At 42.5% G+C, this 25994-nt stretch overlaps 2 protein-coding genes across 3 annotated transcripts; one reads left to right on the plus strand and one right to left on the minus strand.

Moving 5' to 3' along the window:
• The first annotated feature begins 2328 nt into the window (after positions 1-2328).
• On the plus strand, positions 2329-4205 carry LOC134646155 (uncharacterized). Its single transcript, XM_063499895.1, has one exon. The coding sequence runs from the start codon at positions 2411-2413 to the stop codon at positions 4019-4021; it is 1611 nt and encodes a 536-aa protein (XP_063355965.1). The 5' UTR covers positions 2329-2410; the 3' UTR covers positions 4022-4205.
• A 297-nt stretch (positions 4206-4502) lies between these two features.
• LOC134645978 (serine/threonine-protein kinase PAK 6) lies at positions 4503-24268 on the minus strand. Of its 2 annotated transcripts, none has more exons than XM_063499628.1 (9): positions 23799-24268; positions 13200-13447; positions 9968-10636; positions 8897-9430; positions 8049-8182; positions 6875-7001; positions 6658-6783; positions 6396-6530; positions 4503-5993 (listed from the first exon to the last, which is right to left on the minus strand). In XM_063499628.1, the coding sequence occupies exons 2-9, from the start codon at positions 13401-13403 to the stop codon at positions 5826-5828; spliced, it is 2097 nt and encodes a 698-aa protein (XP_063355698.1). In that variant the 5' UTR covers positions 13404-13447; positions 23799-24268; the 3' UTR covers positions 4503-5825. The 2 variants fall into 2 exon arrangements, with proteins under 2 accessions (XP_063355698.1, XP_063355699.1); XM_063499629.1 differs by lacking the exon at positions 23799-24268 and adding an exon at positions 17147-17376.
• Between the last annotated feature and the right edge of the window lie 1726 nt (positions 24269-25994).

The following is a 25994-nucleotide window of genomic DNA, read 5'->3' on the forward strand; positions in this document are numbered from 1 at the left end:
TGGTTTCAAATGACTTTGTTGATTTCATATTTTTCCTATAGTATCAGCATGTAGTTAACAGTTACAGATGACTCATACACTGTTTGAAGGACTTGAAATTGTATGATTATTCTTACAGTCTATGTCTATGCCGACATTCTAGCAAATACAGCTTTAGTGAAAAGCCATCTTACAGCCTTGGAATAATTTATTAACCAGCTTTATATTTATTTATTGGAAAACTATAAAGTGGCATCTCGGTAATCGTAAGAACCTACTGAGGTACTGCGATAATATGACCTTGTCATGATACCATGATCTGACAATGATATGATTTTGTTATGAAAAAGATGATGTTGACAGAATAGCTTCCATCCATGTAAAGACAACCCACAGGAAGCATCTGCTGATGAATTTCAGCCCCACTTGAATGATCGAATGGTTCATAGTGCTACACAAAGGACCCGCTGAGGGTCTGATGAAGCCGGATGGTGAACAGTGAGCTAGGTGGAAGCGGAGTAATGTTTCCTCTCACCTCCACTATTTGGCACACTTTTGGTCCTGCTGAGATTTATATTAGAAATTAAAATTAAACTCTAGTCTTGTGGAGCGCAAACATCTGTGTAAAGGGTCTCAGTCACAAGCCTTGACAACAAAGGATTAAATAATTTAATTAGCAGTACCAACATGAGCTTCACTTTTGTAGATCTGAGTAAAATGACTCAAACACGATTTTAAGGCATATGTGCACAGTTGAGATTTTAGTGGTAATTTGTAATAATTTGATTATTCTTACAAGCTATGAAAAATACAACAACAGAATAACCTGCCAGCTTCTCGGTGCACAGAATAAACACTTAACTGTATCCCAAATCATATTTCCTTACTTAAACTTGCCTTTTTGAGTACATAGTTTAATGCAGACTGACATACAGCCATTTATTGTGCAAAATCTGTGTCTGCAAAATCTCAATATAAAATATCGAAATAGTGACTAGTAAGCTGTTTATATACTGCACAGGTGCAATGCAGAGAAACAAATTCCTGCTAACTAGTGCTAAATAACAAACACAGTCCTAGAATTTAACTCACCAAAAACAACCATTTGCCATAAGTTTGCTACATATAGAAAAAGGAGGTACTGGCTAATAATCTTCAGCCATTGAGAGAAGGATACACCATCATTGCTAATGTTTGGTAGGTATGCATGCCAACTTGTTATTTTCAGTACAGAGTATTACGTGTGGCCAGAGGCTTTATAACTGATGTTCATAAATTGCAGTAGTTAGCACATCAGTCTTTGTCGCTCCCTGTAAGTGCACAACTGCCCTTTTAAAAATCATTAACTATGAAGTGTACTAACTGAATGTCTAATACTACAAGTACTACAGTAGTTTGACCTAGCTATATTTAGGGGAGCCGTTCATAATCACGTGGGCTTTTGATTGTTATTTTCAGTGTTACTGCAAAAGGAGATTGATAATCACACTGAAATCCTTAAACAAACAGTGGTCTTAATCTGTATGATTAAAGGGACTCGAGTCACTGAGAGGACTGAATCTGACATTGAGCGATTTCTGTTTTTTGTTTTTTTGTTTTTTATTTAATGTTGCTTTCACTGTGTTTTTATTGTAGATTCGATCGGATTTACTACTTCCCTTGACAAGAAAATACCTTCAGGCAAGGCCATTATCATGAAACCTTGAAAAAGTCTTCACACAGTTGAGGAGAATACCTTGAACTTGTTGCACTTCATTATGGCAGGCTGGAGCAAACTGTGAACAAACACACAGAGAGGGATGGATGGATAGACACATTATTTCAAGGGAAAAAAAGGATAACTGCTAACATACCCCCACACCAACAGAGTGAATAGATCTCTCAAAACCTGTCTCATCTTCCGTCAAACATTTGCTAAGTGTACTGATACAGTATAGTCTTGCATGTAAATGGGACATTTACATATGAGCATAATGCACTATTCATCACATGAGTCCCTTTTTATTTTGACTGCTCTGTCAACAGCAAAATTTTCTCGATTGAGTTCATTTGCAACAAACAAAGTGAAAATACTGCATTTAAATTAACCCCACAGACCTCACATGGTAAATGCTGGCCATGTTTTTCTCCTTGAGTAATTATTCTGTTCAAATAGCATATATTTCTCTCCAGGCAGAAAGTGCTCGGGCTGAATGGATGCTGCCACTGCATAATGGTCCTCAGACGTTTGTTTCCTAGGCAACGTGGGGAGGGCATGTGGAAAGGGAGGTATAAAAACACTGGCAGCTCGTCTGTGAGTCTTACTCTGAGGTGAAGCGCTCACTCTAACACAGTGAGTATCGGAGAACTTGCCGCACAGTTCCTCTCCCTTTTTGCCATCTTTCTTTCTCCGCGCACTTGAAGGCTCAGCACTGCAAGTAGCTGCTGTAGAATGATGCGGCCAAAAGATTTACGCCAGGGCTCTGGCACCAAGACCTTCCTCGATGCCATGCATGGCGGTAAAGTCCACCTTGCACGCTTCATCCTGGATGCACTGGATGGACGCATTATCAACTCGAAGACGGAGAACAGCCGCACCCCGCTCATGTATGCCGTCTGCCTGCAAGACCCTGGGACCAGGGCCAAGTTCACCCGGCTGCTGCTAGAAAAAGGGGCGGATGTCAACTGCCAGGACGAGGACGGTCGCACAGCTCTGAGCCATGCATGTGAAATGGGACACCTGGACGTGGTCAAACTTCTAGTTCAGTTCAATGCTGACCCTGATATCACTGATGCCTGGGGAAACAGTGCCCTCATGTATGCTGCATTTTCTGGGCAAAGCCAGGTTTTGGAGTTTCTGGTCAGGGCTTTCAAAAGACTGGGACTGAGGCTGGACAGGACCAATAATGCTGGCCACTCAGCCATTGAGGTTGCCAGCTTCTTTGGGCATAGTCAGTGCGTCCAGATTCTGAACTTTCCCTGCAGGAGGAGTGTTGCTACAGATGATCCACTTGTTGATGCGAGTACCACTCAGGAGGGTGAGTGCCGTCTGCCCCGCAGGCTCCCCAGGCAGGTTCTGGAGAGGTTCTCCAAACAGCTAAATAATGAAGACCAATTGCCTGGGGTATTTCAGAGACAGCTGAAAATTGGCGACGGCAATGGAGTGTGGAACCGTTTCCGATGTCCCAGGAGCCAATCTCAAGAGGAAAACCATCGCCACAGCTGGGCTCTGCCTCCTCAACTTGAGAAGAGCCAAACTGAGGGGGATCACAGCATTCTCTTCACAGCCAAGCAGTTGCAAAACTGCCACCTTAGAGAGCTAAGGGGGACTAAAACACTGAACTCTTTTCCTGAGCCAAGCCAGAAAGATGTCAGCCGAGACACTGGACTCCCAGAGCAAGCACCAGAGAGTTTTCCTCTCTGGGGCAAAGCAAAGTCATTTAACCTGGACCTTCTGAGCAGCAGAAAGCAGTCCTATCAGGGTGATGTGCGTGACATGAGCCTGTCAGCCAGCAAATTAAAGAGAGCCTCACTGCAGGATGAGAGATGCCTGATAGACAAGATGGACTGTCATGTGAACACCCAGGGCTTGACAAACGATGCTGACAAAATTGTCTCAGTGCCAAAACCTCTTTTAAACAGCAAGAATCAGCCTGTAAGAGTGCCAGAGGAGAATGTCAAATCTAAGAATGAAGAGGCTAATGATATGGCTTCACTGAGCAGAAGAGAGCAGCAGAAAAGGGGCAGCTTTGGCGCGACTGCCAGACACAACAAGTTACTTCCTGCCAGGGGAGAAATTGAGTCAGGGAAGCTCCCCAACCGTACCCCGGGGTTCGCGGGCCTGGGGACCAGACTGCTGCGGCGATTCACTGCACCCGAATTTATGAGGATGGTCATAGACTGCTCATCGGGCTCCTCGAATGGCAGGGGTCGGATGTCCCGCTCCGAAACCTTTCCTTTCTCGCACACGCACCAACAGGTCAACAGTCAGCCGAGCGTCGACAGCATCAGTGGAGTGAAGTGTGAGTTCGAAAGCTGCTCGTCTCAATCCACCCTCGACTAGAAAGAGGACAGTGTCTAACCGCAGAATTGGCTGGTAGTGGATGTTTTTTAACAGCATTTAAACTTCTGGTACTTGCTCGGCAGTAGCGCCTACATACTGAGAGAAGTAATGATTCCTCGCTTTTGTTGCAGCTTATTTGTTTTCCAATACCTGTCAATAAAAGTTGCATAAAGTGCAATTTTGCTAACCCATGTTTAAAATCCTTTACAAATGAACACGATTTCAGTCTGTGAGCTGCTGAAAATGAATATTTTGTTTCACATGTATAAGATTTATATGACCTGAAATCTAATGTATTTGATATTGCTTCTGTGTTTATAATAAAAAAAAGAAGAAGAAATGTATTTCGCCTAAATATTCAGTCACCGTGCACTGTATGATTCATGCTCAACATGGAATAAACACTTTAAAAGACCGGCTCATTCATCCTGTACTTATGCAAGTGCGAATAGGACTCAGAGTTACTTAAATGGATGCCGCTTCAGTATGCATCATTTATTGATTTGTACAAAATTAAAATGTGTAATTCTCTTTTTCATGAATGCTTCACACAGAAATAGAAATACATGAAACATGTCAACATGTATCTGTGTCAGAATACAAAGACTATGTGCAAAGTGTTTCTCAGCAGGTCGACGTCCTGCAGCATCACATGCCAGGCCTGTGTGCTTTATCTAGGCAAACAAATGCAAATACAGTCACACACACACACACACGCACACACACACACATAAATCTTATGATTTTTAAAAAGTCTGTCACAATACAAAGAGTTGAAGCGAACGCTGAAACCTCACACATTCATGCGCTTCCTCTCGCTCTCTCTCTCACACTCACACGACAAAAAAAACAACTATACAGTCACATATCAGTAAAGAAAAGTAACATTTTGAATTTGTTTCATATAATTTACTGCAGTGAATCAGCAGGTGTAAGATCCTAATATTCAGTATTTACATTATTAATTTATCTGCTCATGGTTCAAGTCCATACCTAATAATGAAACCTTATTTGCAACTTCACATCATACAAACGACCAACAATACCTTTTTGAAATAAAGAATAAATATAAAAAAGAGAAACATGGAATTGGTGGTTTTCCAGTAGCCCAATAGTAGCAGCTGGGGCTTTCATCTACCCATTTGTTATGCTAATAAAAGGAGAATTGTCTTTCACATCCCTGTTTCGTACATATTCAAGCATTCACATCAGGCCAGGTGTGCCTCCATTTGGCCATGCAAAGAGTGTGGATTGACAGATTGTTGTCCAGTTTCCACTACAGAGTGTGAGTGTGCAGAGGTAACTTTATCCCTGCCTAATAATGTCACAATGAGCTACTCTGGTTTGAGCCTAAACACCAGCTTTAAAAGCTTTACACAGCTAGCAATAATGCCCACTATGAACACTATATAGGATTTTTATAGTAGCACATGTACATATAGTCATGTGGAATATTGATTTTTGCTATCACTTTGATATGCACCACATTGTGCTGTGTTGAATCCCACTGAATGTTACAGGAAACCAATCGATAATCGGATCACACCGAGCTGAGAGGTGAGGGATCGCATGCTGCCTTTAACTCGCTCCTAAGATGCTTCTCTCATGCCCGAGACCATGCTGTGTCTGTCTACCAAACTTGCCGCCGTTACCCCGACAGCAAAATGCTGTCTGGATCTGCGCCTCTGGAGCTGATAGCCCATTGGCTTGGGAGCTGAAGTTGGACCCCAGTTGCTAGTCCTCTTCTGAGGCCTGGACGGGTCAGACTGAAGGTGGGTGTTGGGGGACCAGGAGCCCTGTGGGGTCAGCAGCGGGACATGCGCTTGCGGTATTGCTCCACCAGTGGGACCAGGCACTGAGGTGAGCCGCTCTGCAGCAGGAAGGGGTGCTCCAACAAGTCGGTGGCGCTGGCTCTCTCTAGGGGGTCTCGAGTCAGCATACGGTCCAGGAAGTCTTTAAGAACTGGGGAGACCTGCACCAGGAAGAAATACAAACAACAACAAACAAACAAACAACCTTTATTTGTCACATAAAGAATCATACAGAGTACAACATGTAGTGAAATGCTTGTGTCCGAGCTGCGCACAGGCTGCAGACGTAGCTGCGCCATTCCAGGGCTTGGTTTTTAGCATGGGGGGTCTAGCCAGGACCCTTACTGGGTCGAGCTTGCGACTCCAAAGGTGTGTAGGCCTACCACTACACTATCCAGCTGCTATATAGGTACATAATAGGTACGTATAAGTACATAATATAGTTGAACTCCAATGAATCATTGCAGTGATATGGTCGTGTAATTGTGTTGCATCCAACATTTGCAGAGACACTTCAATCTGGACCATCAATGCTGCTAGCTTGCGTTCGTCTGTTCTCGTACCTGACTGACGTTTCGAACAGTAGGAGCTGGCTCATCCCTCAGCCTCTTCATCGCTGCTACAGGGGTTTCACTGAAGTATGGCGGCTCTCCATCCACCATCTCAACCACCATGATGCCCATCGACCATATATCGACCTGGAAATAAACCACGACACAGGAAAAAAAATGTCTAACAGGTCTCATACTGTTGCACAGATTGCCTCTTTTGGCAATCAGTGCTACACTAGTGGTATTCATGCGAACTGAATGTGTGCCTCCTCACTTCAGTGCCATATGGCGACTTGGATATGACCTCAGGCGCCATCCAATAAGGTGTCCCCACTAGAGACTTCCTCTTAGGGATGTCCTTACTGATCTGAGCACAGAAGCCAAAGTCTGAAAGCTTGACCTGTGAGGAAAAGAAACACTTTCCTTAATTTCAATCAAGAAAGCAAAAAGAGAAAGAAAGAAGGAGACAGAAAGAAAGAAACATTTCATACCCTTCCGTCTAACGTAAGTAGTATAGAGTCACTTTTAATGTCTCTGTGAATGACTCCCTGTGAATGGAGATAGGCCAGGGCTTGCAGCACAGCTTCACACACTGTAGCAATCTGCTCTTCACTCAGCCTGCAGCACAACACACAGAAACGCACAGATTTTACATGAACATTTCACACTTTTACATTACTAGTTATGACGAATCAACAGCTCTTAAAGTTGAATTTCATGAATCACCGCACATTAAAGGCAACAATAAGAGTGCAAGGTTCAAAACAACAACTCCCACGTAGCAGAGTGACGAATGAAACATGCCCGTTCTGCCACGATGCTAATGTGCCTTTGATATTTTTTCAAGTGCAACATAAACATATAGAGTCGAGCTCCAAAAAGACATTTCACAGATAACACTAGGTAACAATTACTTTACAGAGTGAGGTTCCTCCCACGCACAGCTATCATTGTAGGTTAAAAAACTGTCTAAAACTATATAAGATAAAATGATTAAAAATGGGTGGATTTTTTAAATAATCTGACATCATAGTCCAGCCTGGAGAAACAGCATACACAAAGGACTCTTGATCTTGATTGTTGTGTCAACATCCTGATTATTTTAGGCTTAGACCAGCAGTGGCAGTGACAGCTGGCTCACTTTATATATCATTTGGCTTGAGAGGAAAATTTTCATCCCTTTGAGTCAAACAATCTAACCCTGAGGTCACCCTATGGAGATTGAGCCAGCCATCTGTTAGTAATATAAACCATATTGACAGCTCAAACAAACACACCCTGATAAATTTCAGCTCCCTCCTGCTGGTCAGTATGTTTTCTCCCTTTTTGATGTATGCGCCGCAGCATCGGGGGATAAAATTTCTACCCAAAATCAGCCGTCCGTGTGGCATATAAACACACACAAATTCAATTATTTTACTGTATTATTATTTTTCTCTGGAGGAAAGCAGCAGACGTGGCATGCACGAGAAGAGTGGATGACAGTTTTGCACTCCTGGGAGGAACATCAATTACCCACCAGTTGATACCACACTACCCTCTTGTGGCTGATTTAGTTATTAAAAAATATAAGTTCCATATGGAATCAATGAAATACAGTTTTTTGTTGTTGTTGTTTTGTTTTGTTTTTCTACTGTGGATGAAGATATTTAATGGCGTTCTCACCTGGTTTCAGAAACAATGTTAGTCAGTGCTCCACCCTGCAAGTACTCCATGATGACCCACAGCTCTTCCTCCACCAGAGCAGACTTAAACATCTCCACCACATTTCTGTGCTGATAGTCCCTCATGATGACCACCTGCAGCACAAAACATTATTTGGTGGTATAATCTTTAGAAATATAACAAACAATGTCGCCACTTATTGGTTCTCCAGCAGTAAAGATGACTGCTGCTCTGTCATTGGAATTCACTGCCAAGCAGAAATATAGTTCATTTAAACTCCATAAAGATTACAGTGGTGATGGCATCAGTCCTACCCTTCCAGACTGGAAAATACCTCCAAATGATAGATGTGCATAAAAAAATGGACACCTATAAAGGCATACTGTGTGTCAGCCTCTGATCACTTAACCTTAATAAGCCATTGGATGTGTCACCCAGAATCAGATACTAGTTAGTGATAAGTAATACTAATAAAATATTAGACTTGTTTGTTTTTTTATTGCATTTGACAGCACGGCAAGCCAAAGCTGTCAGATAACTGCATTAAAAATGTTCAAACGTTGCTATGAAAGGCAAAATTAACTCTAGAGGCCGAATCTGTTTTTTTCTCGTTCCAGGCTGTAAACACTTCCCTACTTTAAAGCTGTGATGTTAACATAGGGATTAACTCACTTAAAGTGCTTTTTTTAGCACTTAAAATGAAGCAACTGAGTTCTCTTTTATGCCCTGATATCATTAAACTGCTTTCCCACAGGCTAAACAACAAAGATTAGAGATATGTTGCTGTAAATGACTCTCGGTACATTTTAGAGTTATTTGCACTTGTATGTTGGATTATTTTTTTGTACCTCATTAAAGAGTAGCTCTCGCCTCTGCTGCCGCCGCAGGTCCATCATCTTCACCGCCACTTGCCGGCCGCTGTGCTTCTCTGTTGCGATACACACCACTCCTGTGGAGCCCTCTCCGATCTTCACAAAGTTCTCCAGATAAGAGCGGGGATCGCCTTTGTCCACCACCATCTGCAGGGCCGCCTTGAACTGTTCATGTGTCACCTTAGGTGGGTCGGGTGGCGGTCTGGGTGAGGGGTGTTGTGGGGGTCTGAAGGCAGGGGAGCAGGTGCCTGGAGGACTGGTGGCTAATGAGCCTGTAGGTGAAGGTCGAGGTTGGGAAGGGCTGTCTTGTCTGGGATAGGGAGGGTTGGGGCATCCAGAGTGTCTTAGAAAGGGGTCTGGTCCACTGGGCCTCAGTCCCATATTAGGAGACAGACCCAAGGTGTAGCTGGCTGAGGAGCGAACAGTCCGCTGGGGTCTGACACCTCCCACAAGAGGACTGCTGGTGCCAGTGGGCAGGAAACCAGAGTGGTACCTCACTGCTGATTCTCCCTGCACAATAACACAGAAAATGGGGTGAGGAAAATTAAGAGAGAACTGAAAGGCAGTTGGCCACTTGCCTAAGGTTCTTGACCCACTTTAAAACTAAATGTAAATCAAGTTCTTCACTTTCCCTCCTTATCCACTTCACCTGATATGACTGATGTGTTGTTTTATGGCCCCAAGTGTCCTGCAAAGATCTTGGCAAACACATCTTCCTTCAACATTTACAACCCTACTGGCACCATAAACTCACTTTCATTATTTTTAAGTCTAGAATTAAACCAAAGATTCAAACTCAGAACTTTAATCCTCTTTAGTGAAAAAGCCAATCAATAAGCTGCTTCACTAAAGTTCCACAACCTAAGCATTAACATGATCCGTGATGGTTTTTTGACAGGAAAATATAACTTTATGTAATGTATTCAGAGCTCATGCAGAAACATGCTGAGTAGTTAAAAATGATGTACATAGGATTAGAAATATGCATATATTGTGTATTCTATAAATAATGTATTATCGGTGCACTTAATCGCTGCAAAGGCTTACTTTCAGGTCATAGGAGGAGAACGGCCTGCCAGGGCTGTTCTGTTGGTGCATGTACATTGGTATATTGGGTCGGAGTTCTGTGGTGACTGTGCCTTGATCTCCCTGGGGTGGCTGTACCGTCATAGCAGGGCTGTAGAAACAAGCTACAGGCCTTTGATTTGGTGGCATTCCCCTTGACAGCTGGAAATCTCTCTTCCATATCACTCTCTCCTGAGGACTGCCCATATCACTACTCATATAAGCCCCGTGACTTGGCATCTGGATGTTCTGGGACTGAGCAGGATGTGATGGGCCCTCGAGAGAGCTGACCCCGACTTCATAGGTGGACGTGGCCTTGGGCAAAATCCCATTAGGTTGCAGAGTGATACTCTTCTTCATGCCCAAGTAGGGGGTGTTGGTCTCACTGTGGATGTTCCTGGCCCTATTCCTCCACTGTTCCTGACCCGCATCCTCCTCCTCATCGTCGTCATCCTCCTGGGTCAGACCCTCATACTGGTAAGTGTCTCCCTCGTTCACTTCCCCCAACCTTCCCAGAGACTGGGCTCTCTTCCTGGCTGAAGGGCTGCTCTTCCGCAAAGAGTTGGAACTGGTCACAGACAGACGGCTCATGTCATTGATCATGGCTGCGATGTAGTCTCCGTGTCCGATCATGCTCCCACGCACAATGGTCTGAAAGGAGAGAAGCATTTATCTGTATCACATCCTGCAAGCCATGATTGCATTACAGAAGGATTTTGGACAGAGAGGAATGAGGGTGACATAATCATCGCTCAAAGGCGAGTTAAATTTAGACTTGGGAATCTGTAAAGGACATCTTTGTCATTCTACAAAGACGGTGACTTGAATTTATTTTCCTCAGTGGCTGATTCTGACAATACACCAACAAATATACTTCGCAAATGTTTAAAGCGAAACACAAAGAAAGAGCCTTTACAACTGCTCACATGCTTTCAGACTGTCGAGATAACCGCTCATGAACTTTCTCGTGGTATGCATAACTGGCAGGCAACCAAAGGCAAATGGCCTAAGCTTGCACTGACATAAAATCATCAGACAATCTTTAGATGTTTTGCCAGAACAGGGTTGATGTAACACTGACTGCATGGTGGTTTAGTTTAGTAGTCATACTCAGGGTAGAGTCATGTTCAGTTATAGTCTACTGCCTCTCCCATTTCTCTGGCTCAATGCCATTACATCAGCACAGGGGGGGTAGAGGTCAGATGACATCTCACCTACTGTAGCACCTCGCTGTGAGGAGGGAATAGCAGGTGATAATAGCCTCTGTGCAATTTCACATGTTTTTTAAAAATGAAACTGTCTTCTCATCGTGTAGAAATAATCTGAAATATGCTGAATCTTTATTTTTCTATTTTTAGCTTTTAGGATTTTCTGTGTTTCTGATGACACTAAGCCCATGCTGACTGACCCAAGTGACCTAAATGCTGGAATGACTGTTCTCATATTTCACAGCACTAATAACAATTGATTGATTGATTGATTGATTGATTGATTGATTGATTGATTGATTGATTGATTGATTGATTGATTGATTGATTGATTGGTAATTTATTTAAAACATGTAAACAATATATAGGTACATTTAGAAACGAAAATAAGAGAGAGAAAAAAATACTATACAAAAAAATCGATACATTTCAATATAGCTGCCGTTCTGATTAATTTAAATGTTGAAAGGGAGTGGGAAGAAGTAAACACTTATTTAATCCCACCCCTTTGCCATAAATTATCAGTTAATATTTAGTCAGCTTCCTTAATAATTTGTAATAAAAAAAGTGAACAGATTTCTGATATACTATATACTATAATATCACATCATGAATTTTTTTTTTAAATAGAGACATTCACTTAATTTCAATATTTTCCTTTTCTTTATAGTTCGAGAAGATCATATTTTTATAACTCTTTTTGAACTGTTTTATGTTTGGACATTGCTTTAATTCCATATTCAGACTGTTCCACAGTTTCACTCCATGAACAGAAACACAAAAGCTTTTTCTTGTAGTTCGTACCTTCCCTGTTTTGAAGTTACAAAAAACCCTTAAATTATAGCTTCCTTCTTTCAAAATAAAAACATACTCTGAATATTACCTGGCAGTTCTTTATTTTTTGCTTTGAATAGAATTTGTGCTGTTTGGAATTTCACTAGATAGTTAATTTTCAATATTTCAGACTGCAAAAATAGAGAGTTTGTATTTTCCCTATAACCTGCATCGTGGATGATTCGAATTGCTTTTTTTTTGTAGAGTAAAAAGTGAATGTAATATGGTTTTATAGTTATTGCCCCAGACCTCTGCACAATAGCTTAAGTATGGTGAAACCAGTGCACAGTATAGAATATGAAGTGATGTTCTGTCGAATACCTGTTTTGCCTTGTTTAGTATTGCAATGCTTCGTGATACTTTGGAATGAATATATCTTACGTGAGCTCTCCAGTTAAGTTTTTCATCTATTATTACCCCCAGAAATTTATTTTCACTGACTCTTTCAATATCAACACCATTTATTTGAATCTTTGCATTTGTATTTAAACTACTATTTCCAAATAACATAAGTTTAGATTTATTCAAATTTAATGATAATTTGTTTTTATCAAGCCAGAACTTCACTTTACTTATTTCATTAGTCATATGCTCCAATAAATTCTGCAGATCATCACCAGAGCAAAAAATGTTTGTGTATGACAATCACGTCATAGACTTAACGAAATGTTTGTGGGTTTTTTATTTTCTGGAGGGGCCATAAAAAGCGTCAACAGTGTGTTCAATGAAGCACAGAAATCCTGAGATTTGCAGGCTTTATCACTCACTGGCATTTCCTTTGCTGTACCTGCACTTTTTATCCCTTCTGCTTGACATCTCTGGGAAGGCACCATGGACTATTATTAATTGCCTGCGTGGAGTAATAAATCTTGTGGCCCCTATGAGTATTCAACATTGTACAGTCAGTGTACACAGCAGGGTCATTAGCTCAGCCACATGATAGATAAGAAAGCAAAAAGATGGGGAGGGGAGAGAGCTCTCCACGTTGCCATCAGAGGATTGTGGCATTTTCTGTGACAACGCTCACAAATACTTTTGCACTGACGCAACCAGCACATATTTCTCTGTGAATGAAGCTCATTACAACTTAATGGGAATCAACGCCGTGTGCCATTCATTAGTAGTCACCTCAGGGTAAGGACAGAGAATCAATAAAGGGCTAAATAGCATACCTTCTTTGGTCTCAACTCCACCTCTGTGATCCTGGAAGGGTCCACCATGGGTTTGGGCCTTCGCAGGTTCTCTATCAGGCTTTGCCACTGTGTCGGCAGGCCCACAAAGCAGCCCCGCTTAGCATCAAAAGAGGTGTGAACTCGGTGCTCAAAATTCTTGGGCGCTGATATCTCAGGCCTCTTCTTTTTCTTTTTGCGAAACATCTTTAGGTCCAGAAGGGTAGCAGCCTGTCTGCTTCAAAATGTCCCTGTAGAAAAAAGGTAATCATCTTTAAAGAAGTTGCCCCCAACATCACATTCAGCACAAATTTAAGTAACTGTAAACCAGACATTTGAATACAAACAAAACTCATGTGCCACAATGATTAGAGAGTTGTTGCTGCTCTCATTTGTCCACTACTCCAGGTTCATTTAAATAAAATGTGCCAACAAATGATTCTTCCACATGAGAGAACATATATATATTCAAATGGCTTATCTAATAGCTGTGCCTGGGACGTGGATGTCCCACACTGCCTTGCTGGCTGTCACAAGCTTGCGCCACAGAGAAGAGCTCCAAGGAGAGCGAATGGATTTGTAAGCACATGTGTAATGAAGGATATCTGGTCAATTAAGGCTTATTCATTCTCTGTGCCCTTTTACTGATGAGCACGAGGCTGGGCTGGCCAGCGCCCACAGGCTTTCCGTGCATTAGCAGAATAAGTACAACACACATTCATGCACACACATATATACAGACATAAATATACTATGGCAGGCTATCCTTCAAAGCCTTTTTATAACCGTTTTCATATCCCATCCTAATTAGTAGCTTGTGTGCCCTTGATTGCAGGGAGGGCAACTACTTAATCTTCAGATGGATGGTCCTGTATTTCTTGAGCCACTAACTCGGGTTTACTGTATATGCAGCTTTATTTTCCATTCAAGTGGGGGGGAAATAATTAAATGCATTACATCTCATTTCCTCGGCTGCACAGCTGTAAGGGGAGATAATCACTCACATTTAAGTCACTTGATTGGAATTAATACTTTTTTTAAAATAGCTCACAGCATGGAAGCCGTCTCAGCTAGCCATGCGAGGGGGATGCCAGTGCCGGTCTGCTGCTTAGTCCACTACATCCGTCCTGATTTAAGTATTTGTTAACTCTAGCTTTGTGCTGGACGTGCTAAAAGCTTTATATTGCATTGTACAATATACAATACAATAATGGGGAGAAAACCCGAACAAGGAGACGACCCCCTATGAGCAAGCGCTTTGGTGACGGAGGGAAGGAAATACTCCATTTTAACAGGAAGAAACCAGGCTCAGGGAGGGGCAGCCATTTACTTTGGAGGTGAGGGGAGGGAGACATATACAGGGTTGAATGTTTGTCACCCATTTAACTCTTTCCCCCACAAACACAACATTTATATACCTTCCCTGTACCCTTAAAGACCGTTTTTGACACCTCAGTGTATATCAGTGAGCATGTGTTTTGAAGACCATTAGAATATTTTTTGGGTTTTTTCTGATGGTAGCTGCAAAGGCAGATACCACCCTCATTAACTACGTTTATAAAACCCCAAGATATCTTGTTCTATAAGCAAGTCGAAACCACACAGTTCAGAAGAGAGCTTCAAGGATTATTCCGAGTAGGCTTTCAAGAGGTAAGAGTTGAAGTTCTTTAAAGCTTAAAGTTATGGTTTATTGCAGTGGTGCTGCTTTGAATAGGTCTTAGTTAAGACAGTGAGGGATCTCCTAGGCCTTAACTTAACTAATCTGGACCTCTTATCCTAGTTTGTAGTCTCTGTGCCTTTTGTAGCATTAATTAATGCATAGTCCGATACAATAATACCACGTCCAAGAAGTCTGTGCACCAACTTTGGTGAGGGAAATTCTATTCTTTACATGTATGTGGTCTACGGACGCACCTTGCTAGCCAAACTTGCTAACATTAGGTTATGGTTTGTGCTTAGTTCTGTTTCCAAAAATTACAAAACATTAAAATCGAGGCTTCAAAATGTAAGAACACAAAATGGGTATATATGGGTATGTCCATTGTATTTATCTTTCAAGCTGCATGTGCAAATGACCAAATGTTGACATGCTAAACTAAGATAGCTAATACAGCAAACACTCTACTGCCACAGCAGGCTAACTTGACCTGTCAAACTCAAAGCACTTCTGTGGCCAACTAAATCCTCACAGAACTTTTGTTTGTTTTTGCAAAAAGTCACCCTGAAATGAATAGCCAATGCAGAGGCCTACAAGGTACCCTGAGAGGATCAGATACAATCTCCCATCATGCACTGTGAAATAGTGGGAGCTGAGAAAATTAGTTTTTCAGCCCTCTGCAAACCAGCAGGCGATCACACTGGCAGCCTTTCCTCTTTCCACCTCCGCCCTCGGACCAGCATGGCTCTAATCGGCATCAATGACGCCTGTTAAGAGATGTATTGGTAACTAACCCACGCCACACGCCCTGCTGCATTGCTGCAAGGTAAAAGTAAGTCAGGCCTGCTGGTCACATCAGCTAAACCTCCACTTCATTACAGGAAGGCAGCGGTAGGATGAGATAGGCGGGAAGGAGGGGGCGCAGAAGGACTGCTAGAATAGACGTGACACTCGCCAAGGATAATTCAATCACAAGGCTAATATGCTAAGTGTTGCATAAACGCATCACTCTGTGCTCTCCCTATGTACATAATGTGATGCTGGGAAGGACTTTAATTCTATCTGACAGGGACATTATGATGTGAGGGCTCTCAGAAGGTGGGGTGAGAGGAGTTGGGGCCAAGATTACAGTCAAACCTGGATATATTAGAGAGACAGGGACCCAGTTTCTTTCCTGGAGACACAGAAAGGCTTTTAAGTGCCAGTTGTGGCCCCTTTTGAATAAAAAATGCCTGCAAAAAAACACAAGCTGCAAAAATAGAAGATTGTGATCTCTGTCGGGTTTTTTTCTTTTTGCACTGCATGAGAGGCTGTCTGCTTAGATAGCTGTTAAAGATGCCGATGCTGGCATTGCCCGAACAAATATTTACACATTTACGCTCACGTATTCTTTTATAAGCATACCAATCAATATTCGCTTGAGTAAAATGCAAACTGCTACAGTACCAGTGCAAAAAGAGCAGCTGGTTTTTATGATACTTCATCAAGTTGCATCAGTTCAAAACAGCAGAGAACAGAATATATCACAGTATTCATTATTCATACTTGACCACTGTTTCCCTCTGCAGACTCTGGAAATACAAACTAACCACTGTGGTATTAGACACAAGAAGAAACACACATGCATACTTGATTCATTCCTGGGCAGAATGAATTTAAAAAGTTGATACAATTATTGATTTACAAGCTTTAATCATATGTGACTGGCCTTAGATTGACCTCTCAGACTCTGCCGGGCTTATGACAGTCCTGACAGCAATATGCTATTGATTTCTAAGCCCTAAAATATGTTTCCACAGAGCTTGACTTGCACAGTCCACCATCTCTTTCCAGTCACATCCCTCAAAACTGCAGGGACTTGACCCTATGCCTGAGTGGCTTTTCTTGAATCTATCAATGTGCTGATGCAAAACTCAGCCGGCTGCTGTCACAGACATGAAAGGAGAGCCAGGATGAGGTCACTCTTAAATTTGTGCAACATGAGGTGTTTTTCATCTTCACAACTTAATGCAGGAGCAACAAATTAAACAGATCCAAACGCATGACCTAAAAAAAAAAAAAAAACCCTCACAAATCCCATCACTGAGAAATAAGATCTCACACACTGGAACTGAGCAAAAATCTGTTTGCAATAAGTATTTCTGAAGTCTGACTAAACATAAACCTTGAAAGAAAGACTCTGCAGCCTGCAGATTCTCTAACGCATGCAAAATACACTTATTTTTCTGCAGAAAGTAACCACTTAATCCCTTTCCCAATCCACGCTCAAATTAATATCCAATCATAGCCTTACCCCTGACTGGATGGAACTTCTTCACCTGGCAGAGTGGCTTGGCCTCTCATACCATCCAGAATTTCAACCAAGCAATCCATATGTGCCCCACAGACAACATGACAGAAGAAGAGAGAGCATGCTTTCCTTCCTCTCATGTTCAGATCACCCCAAGCAGGAGTTGCGGTTGAGTGGGAGGGGATCGAGAGATAAGAGAGATATTGGATTTGCTCGATGTTAGTGCTCCCAGCTCTGTTGAATGATTTTATTTTTCCCTATTTGCCCTGATTTCTGCTTCTATCTTTTTGTTGGCGTGCATGCAAAAATGTAATGAGTGTGCAGGTGACTGTGCTTGCAGGATTAGTGGTGTTCAGTCCCTCACTGATCTAATTTTAGGACGCATCATTCCCCCCCCCCCCTCCCCCCCCCCCCCTCCCGCACTAGATGGGTGTTTATTTTGTACGGGATTCATGTCAAATGGTGAAGTGAGGGTGGGAGACGATGGAGATGAGGTAATCCTCTTTTTGTACTTGTCAATGCATGTATAAGCATAATCCAGCTATACTGAATTACAGGAGGGGGGTTACATCTATTTCATAATAGTATAGATAGCATCAAGGTCTTAAATGGTGCTTTTGGAATCTGCAGTGCAGTGTAGAGCGCTTAGAGATTGCTCTTCTATCAGCTTCATTATGATGACCGTTTTGCCCTTTGAGTGTAATGAGACTGCCTCTCGAGGGGGGGGTGGGGGTCTTGGATGGTCATCTTTTCCCTGTGCTTTGTAAAACACATACACATGCACTTACACACGCACCGTCTGAGGCCATAAAAGGTACAAGGCGCCGGACGTGACTGGACAGTACAATAGCAGTGTTTATGATTTACGTTGATGTCTTTCTCTTTGAAGTCACCTCTGCAAACATGGAAGGACTTTCAATAGGACCTTACATGTGATGTAATAAGCTGCATTCAACGACACGGAATAACAAGACGCTAGCACTCTGATACATCATGCATGACAAAGCACTCAGAATATAAGAAATGCTGGAGAATGTCGGCATGAATCTATTAGGTCCATAAAGTCATTCTTTGCACAAATGTGGCTTTGGTTGATTGCACAGTTTTGTTTCTTCAGGCATGCTAGCTGCACTGCACTGGAGATGACATTGTTGGGGTGTCAGTCTAACACTAGCAGTTGAACAGACTAAAATAGCTACTGTGCAATGATTATTCAAAGGTGGTTAAACTTTGGTGATGTCTTGACTTTTTCTTTTGTGCAACCAGCAAGCCATTAATTCTGTGGAATACCTACATACATGAACTAAAACAGTAATAATAATAATAACAATAATAACATCTCTGTATAAAGTAGAATGCAGGTTCAAAAGTATCAATCGATTGTCTGGTTTATAGGCTCACATTTGCCAATGTCCTCATTGCTATTTCTTCCATAAAGAAAAGCATCACATCTTTTCATAGTCACTCCCTTATTTTTGGTTCCTTGAGGAACAGACCACTTGTGCTTTTAGCACCTTTGGACTCTCCCAGCCGAAAGAAGGGTGCTAGGTCTGACGTGTGGACAAAGATCCTGGATCAGGATTCGCGACCCTCTGTAACCTCAAGTAGGCTGCTGCTTGAGTTGCTCTGAATTTGAAATGCTTCCCCTGTGTAACATAAGCACTTACAGTTGATGGTGGAATAACTAAGAGGGAAGAAATTACATGAACTAACTTGGTCATGTATCTTGTTAGATACCCCCCCACTGTTTGTAAAGGAAGACTCCATAGCTAGGTGCTTGATTTTATACACCTGTGGTCTGAATTGTTTATTGCTTACACTTACTGAACATTTACTTGAAGACAAGATCAAATTGACACTGCGTCTAATAAGTCTAATAAGTCGGTGTGGCTGGGACATTGTCTGAAGTTTCTCTTTCTCAAATGTAGCTCACATGTAGCATGCAACAAGAGACTGTCGGCTTTAAATACATTCTGGCTAGCACCCTAGTAGTGTTGCACACTTAACTTAATCTTAAACTCTGTCAGGATTTTGGCTTCCCACAGTTAAATGAGCTCAATAGACTGATATCTAATATGAGTGCTTCACTTATTATGCTAAGAATGCTAAGAAAATCAGCAAGCGCTAAATCAGATCCTGACCACAAGCCTTGTGCCAATCACAAGTAGCTGTTCTCTGCACCATACATTTTTCCTGGGCTGGTCTGGATGAGTAATCCTATGTTAAAAGACATATAAAGAACTAAATTGAAATGTCCGGTACAGCAGAAGGTGAAGAGCTATCCCTTGAAGTGGATCATCCATTATTATTTGGAAATACCTTGAATTTAGCGCAAGTGATGTTAGCTAAAAAGAAATCATATGAACAGAAAGCTATGGACTGTGTCTGCACCGCAAACCAACACAACTGACTTATTCAACTGCCTGAAAAAACTGCAGTACCATTAATGCATGAAAGCCCAAGGAAAACAGTGTAATGCCTGCTAACGTGTATCGTCCAGAGTCAACTTAAACGTCGATATAAGTTAGCCTATTCGGCGTGTCAGCATATCCATCCAGCTCCCAAAGACGCACCGAAATCACCAAAGCAATCACATTCAATTTTGCCAAAGACATGTTTCTAATAAATATTGTGAGTAATACATAATGGACAAAAGATATGTTAGCTGTCATAAAATTATTTTTTTACAAAGTGGGAAAGGGGATCGAGGAGAGGGATCTTACAGCTGCCAAGGAGGTTTTATTAAATCATGTCAATTAGCAAAATGAATGGAGTAAAAGATGTTATGTTATTTTTCTGCGAAGATTAATTTCTGAAGATTGATGTAAAGGAGTGTAGCACATTGTAAAGTTGAAAGCAGTACCGTGTTTAATTTCGCTACTAGCTGTTGTCTTTAGGCTAATAAGGCTGTAGGCAGAATACACATAGGACAGTGTGGCCCCGTTTGTTTATTTCTGAGGTAATATGCAGAATTTCTCCTTTCCTTTTCTTTGGGATTGCTTGAAGAGTAAGTATGATTTCCCTAAACCAACATTTTCTTTGGATGACTAAAGATATATTGTGCGGCTATATAGTGCCAGTTTTCAAACAGCAACTTTCTCAGTCATGTAGCTGTAACTCCCATAAAAGCTCCACTCAGGGGTAAGGACATAATGTAGAGCATACCCAAGGGCACGTGAAGTGAGTGTTATGGACTAGTTTTGGTCTAGAGTTTATCAGCAGCAGTGCACAAAAAGAGTAAGCTTGCACAGAGTGTGGCCAAAATGTATCCACAGACAAACTTGACAAAGTACTCATGGCGTTGGCATTGCTCCCGTTAAAGGTGTCTTCAGGACCAACTTTTGCCATGTTGACACGCAAACTGACAGGAGGACCCACAAGGTGAAACACATAATGAATACAGTCTTGCAGCTGATAAATATTAAGTGTTCATAGCCTTGATGATTATAAAACAGATGCAAATATATGAAACCGTAAAGAAAATGCAGGACAAGGTTGCAAAGTGTCAGAGTAGACCCTTATGTAACCCTGTAAGTATAGGTTCCTGGTTCGATAGTCAACTGTATCCATAGTGTGCTTTCACTTTTCAGTTTATGAAATGAGATATTAAGCATGGATGACCCACATTTACACAGGGAGTTCATTCATAGTGACATATCTTGGGGTCTTTCAAATGTCACATAACTCGCAGCGATGCGTCATATGCCGGCTTTCACTCAAATCTCTGGATGAAGTCGTGCAAGTCTAAAATGGTAGAAGTCACTGAAGATTCTGAGAAAGTGAACGATCAAAAACGCTCATCTGTCATTTCCTCATGCTCGGCGTAAGTAAGGAAAAGGCCCGAGGATTGGAAGTACGCAGGAAAAAAACAGTGTCAGTGCCCAACAATGTGGGCTGTCAGTTCCTTTAAGAGCAGAAATCTGCGCAGGAGGGAACACTTGTCCTGTGTTAATATTGACAGGAGGAAACAAGAAATGAGAGGTCAAGACGGGAGCAGTAAGAGTGGGGGAGGAAAGGAGAGTCTGGACACTCAGCTGCGGTGACAGAAAAAAAAGAGAAGACAGATAAATCTAGGATGGAGGACAGAGAGAGGAAAAAAATACTGAAGAGGATGGCTGTAGATTTGAAGCTGTTGGCGAAAATTAACATAGACATTTGTTTTTGTCGAACTTTTTGAAGTGTAATGATGCTGATAGGAGCTCTCTTTCAGTTCTGAAGACGCAAACTGTTTTCTCCATCATCTTTTCTGTAGTAAACAAGCCTCAGTGGAGAGGATCTGAGGACAGGACAGTTGCATCAACACAGCACATACATCATTCTGTCACCTGACATAATGGCACTGATTCTCACGGATGAGAAAATGGACAAGAAAACTAGTTTGCTCTGCCCTGCAGCGAACAGTGTGGACATTACTGCGCAGTAAAAGCTGTGGTCTCTATCTGCTCCAAACACCTTAACGTAACGACACTGTAAAAACAACGCTTCTTTTGTCCTGCAGGATTTTATGGGACGTTATCTGGATGCTGACACATCAGTAGAAAAACACAGACTGTCACGTCAGGAAATATGCATCAATATGTATACTAAGGGCTAGAGGCAGGAGAGAAAGAAAATGCAGCAGTGACCAACACTCTGTTTAATTAAAGATCCTCTTGGCTCTCACAAGTGCTTTGAACAATTTGACGCTGTGCTGATAGAAACGTATGATCAGGCTGGACCAATGGTATGAGCCCAACTTTTCTCTCCTGGGTCTAATTTATTGATGCACTGGGACTCGGCGCATGCTTTACTGTATGCGCATGTGCTTATGAAGGCTTTGATTTATATTTTTTCCCAGCCAAAGCCTCAGCATGTCTCTCCAAGGGACAAAGCACAGGCCATTTTTAACCTCGGATTCCTTTATGGTATCAATCTGCACCAACTCCGCTGTCCTTCTCTGTCACCCAGCATGGGTGCTGTTTCAGCCTAGAGAGAGAGAGGGGGGGGGGGGGGGGGGGGGGGGGGGGGGGGGGGACTCGTGTCATGCTGTCCTAATTTGGACTCTGAGGATTTTTTAATCCTCAGTGCTTGACATCTTGTGGCCAGTAGCTACACTAAGCTGGTAAATGCACAGCTCCCCCGCCTTCACCAGCATGAACATGTCACAGACGCTCCTGAAAACAATCGTGAGCCCAGCATGGGTCGCTGGGGCATCACAACAGCACCTGTGTGTCGTGATCGAGTGTGTGAGAGGTCCGTATCACTTGCTGTCCTGTCGGCGTCCTGAAGCATGTGTTCAAGTCTGATTGTTTTACTGTGAGCCTGTAAACCCGCACGATGGGCAACACAAAACAAACACCAAAATATAGACTTTATAGAAGAGCGCACATCACCCTGAGTGAAGCAGAAGTCCAGCTGTGCGTGTGTGTTTATGTGCATTTGTGTGTGTGTGAACCAAAGAGACCTTCTCTGTCACATCCCCTACCCTTTCGCTGCTCTTCCTCTTCCTCTGTGAATATCAATGAATGACCTGAGACACAAACAAGAGCTTTTTTTTTACTTGCAGAGCCTCAGTTACATATCAACAGACTAAAAATAAAAATTTTCAAAAAGCCCATACATTTCAATCAATACTAAACTTATGAGCAAATCACCCCATATGTGCACAGATAAGATCAGGTGTCGTCTCAACTCACACATGTAAGCATTAACAGTAGCATTGTTATTATTATTTCTTTTTTTAGTAGCAAGTGCTGCGACAGCATCATTCACAATGAGTGCACTGGCAATGCTAAGTGGGCTAAAACAAACAATCTATACACTTCTTTAAAACACCTTCACCTTAGATTGATTTCCACAGAGGACTTAGCATCTAATAGCAGACTAATAGAGAGACTTTACAAATCTATTTTTTCCAGAGTACTGACCAGATTTCTTGTTTCTTAATGTGCTCAAACTCAGTACAATGCAAACATCGCATCCCACGTTCATGCAACCCCTCGTACGACAGGTTTTCTTTATGCTAGGAAAAGACGTCATGTGTAAGTCTCCTTTATCGTGTCTATTCTTTCCACAGCATCCATCTACTGAAGTATGTATATATGTGCAGTAGTAGAAGCTTGCACTTGTACAACTAAAAATATCACCTGAATTCACATTGGTAAAAACAGGAAGAATCTGTGTCCAGAGTACTCATAATAATCATCCTAGATTTATCAAGTGTGATCCATCTTGAGAAAGACAGCATTTTAGGGAGTGCTGAATCCTTTTTTGTGAAATCGGGGTTGAGGACAGAAGAGACAGGAGGAGACGATGTTGGGATTTTAAGGAGGAGGGGTGAGCAGAAGGTGAAGGCTCCTCTTTTGAGATGCAGTCCATCACTGAATACATCCTGCAAACCTCTCGGTATCCCCCTCCCCACCACCACCACCACATCTGCACCTGGCTGTACTGGCCTTTGCTCCACATCCTCTTTCTCTTCCTCCACCACGACTGATGCCTACCGATGGCATACACTAGCCTGCTCTTTATCAATGACGTTAAGCCTCTTCTTTTTTTTTGCCCCCCACCCCACTTTACCCCACTCTCCTCGCCGTGAAGAGAGAAGATGGGGCTCTGGAGGGATAAAATCATTGTTAGAGAAAGACACCAAAAAAAATCACTCATTCCCCCTTACCTTGCTGTCCAGTGAAGAGGAGAGCCTCTCTCCTCCAGGAAGGTTTGGAAGCGAGAGTGTGCACATACACTCACATCCACTATTATGCGCCGCTCACTCACGTTCACACACACATTTACGCTCGCACACGGACCTACACGCTCTCAAGCTCATGCACACAACGGCGAGGAGGGATGGCTCTCAAGCGAGAGCACACTGCAGGCTGCCGCTTGCCTGGGAAAGCCTGATGCGTTCCTCCCTCCAGGCAGAAGCACACACTGCCATCTCAAAGGCTCTTTGTTGGGGCCGATTCATCCCCGGCTCTGTGGCTGAGTGCTGATTCGTGTACCGGTGCCTGCTCCCGGGGACAAGGGGGTGTCCGTACAATGGATGGACAAAGCCATGAAAAAGAAAAGCAGCATCCAGGAGGAGAGGAATATCACAGCACCATGTAGCTCCTTCCATCCACCCCCTTCTCCTTCTCAGGCTCGCTGTCTTTCTCCTACAGACACACACACACACTCCCTCCCACCTCCCTTTCCCTTTCTCTCTTACTCTCTTCCTCCTCCTCTCTCTGCCTCTCTCTTTATCACTTCCCTCCTTCTCTGCCTCCTCCCACTCCCTCACTGGGCTGCAAAAGAACTGATAGCAGCATGTGCCTGCGCCCGTGTGCCGGTTTCCAGTGACTGTAAGGAGAGGAGAGCTCTTCAACACCTCATCACCTGGGATACCTTTCATCCCCCACCCTCTCCCCTCCCCATCCACCATATCTCTGCCTCTCTGTCTCATTTGCACGTAATGTGGGTGACACGAGAAAGCGAGGGTGCTGCCTTCACCCGGTGCGCTGCTGTTCACTCAAATGTATTATCCATGAAATGACATGGTCAGGGAGATGGCAGATGGCAGAGGAGGGGTTGCTGTATGTACCTATGCTTGTAAAAAGGGGTGTGGGACTATCCTTGTAGAGGGACTTCGATCCTCATCCTCACACTGTCTTTCGAGTCTATCGTGACCCAAAAAACCCCCCAAAATCATTGCAAGTGAGGGGACACTGAAACTGAAGTTACAGCCACACTCCTGCATCTGATCCGGCATCATTATTTGAGCGAAACATTTCCCCTCTCCTTTTACCACAATCATTTCCTGAATAATTTATACAGAAGCTAAGACCAGGCACGAAGAAGGAAAATGTATTAGGGTCAAGTCATGCAGAAACTGCCTGCAAGAGTGAGCCACATTTAGGGCATATGTGTAATACATGGCATTTTGATATGAAAGGCACTACGACAGGCTTAAATAATGGCACCCCCCTCCCCCAACACACACATCAAATAAAGTGAGGTGAAAAACAACTCCACTAAACCAATCTGCATAACAGTGGCAGATTTTCCTGTTAGGGGTATGGCAGACACAACCCCTCCCTCTCTTTCACTCTTACTTGTCAGCATTAATGTCACAGATATTGACTGGTGTGGTGGTATGTTGTCTTCTTATAGTCATGATTTCCTTTGAGTTCATGAAACAATAAAAGATAGATTAAAATGCACAAATATGGTGATCACAAAAACTACTCCAATTTTTACCAGGGTTATCTCAGCTGAGGTTGCTTATTTATCCTTATCTCTGCTTGCCCAGTATGAAGGAAAACTGCGCAGGTCAAAAGGTCAATAAATGAAACATGTCTTCCTGTTTGCGCGAGAATGCACAGAACCACACAATTTTGCTTCAGTGGTTTAGCACAAACATAAAAAGAAAGCTACTGCTGCACTGTTAGGTAGATTTTATTTTTCTACTTGAAGATGAAATTTATTTAGTTATCACTTTCTTTTTTATATATATGTATGTATGGAATATTTAAGAGTGTGTATTGTATTGCAATAAAAGGAGAGACTAGGAGATGTTATAAATTATTTTTACATGTCATCTTCACTAAGGGGTCCTCTAAACCCGGCGCTCCTCTTGGATAAATAGCGTAAAAGTAGCTTGTGATGTAAAACAGATTTTACAATGACAATACTGGTCTTAAACCACAGCGTCATTAAAGTGAAAGCCCCAGAGCTGCATAAGTAAGACAACTTAAACTCCTTGCATTTCAATTCATTCTATTGTTTAGCATGAATATGTAGGAATTACACAGCAGGCTACCAGGGCTCAGAGTATTAAGCTAAAGCAAATGTAATTTTTCATTTAAAAAAATCCACTGACATTTTCAGATGA

This window comes from Pelmatolapia mariae, linkage group LG16_19, assembly GCF_036321145.2.
Source record: "Pelmatolapia mariae isolate MD_Pm_ZW linkage group LG16_19, Pm_UMD_F_2, whole genome shotgun sequence".
Lineage (NCBI taxonomy): Eukaryota > Metazoa > Chordata > Actinopteri > Cichliformes > Cichlidae > Pelmatolapia > Pelmatolapia mariae.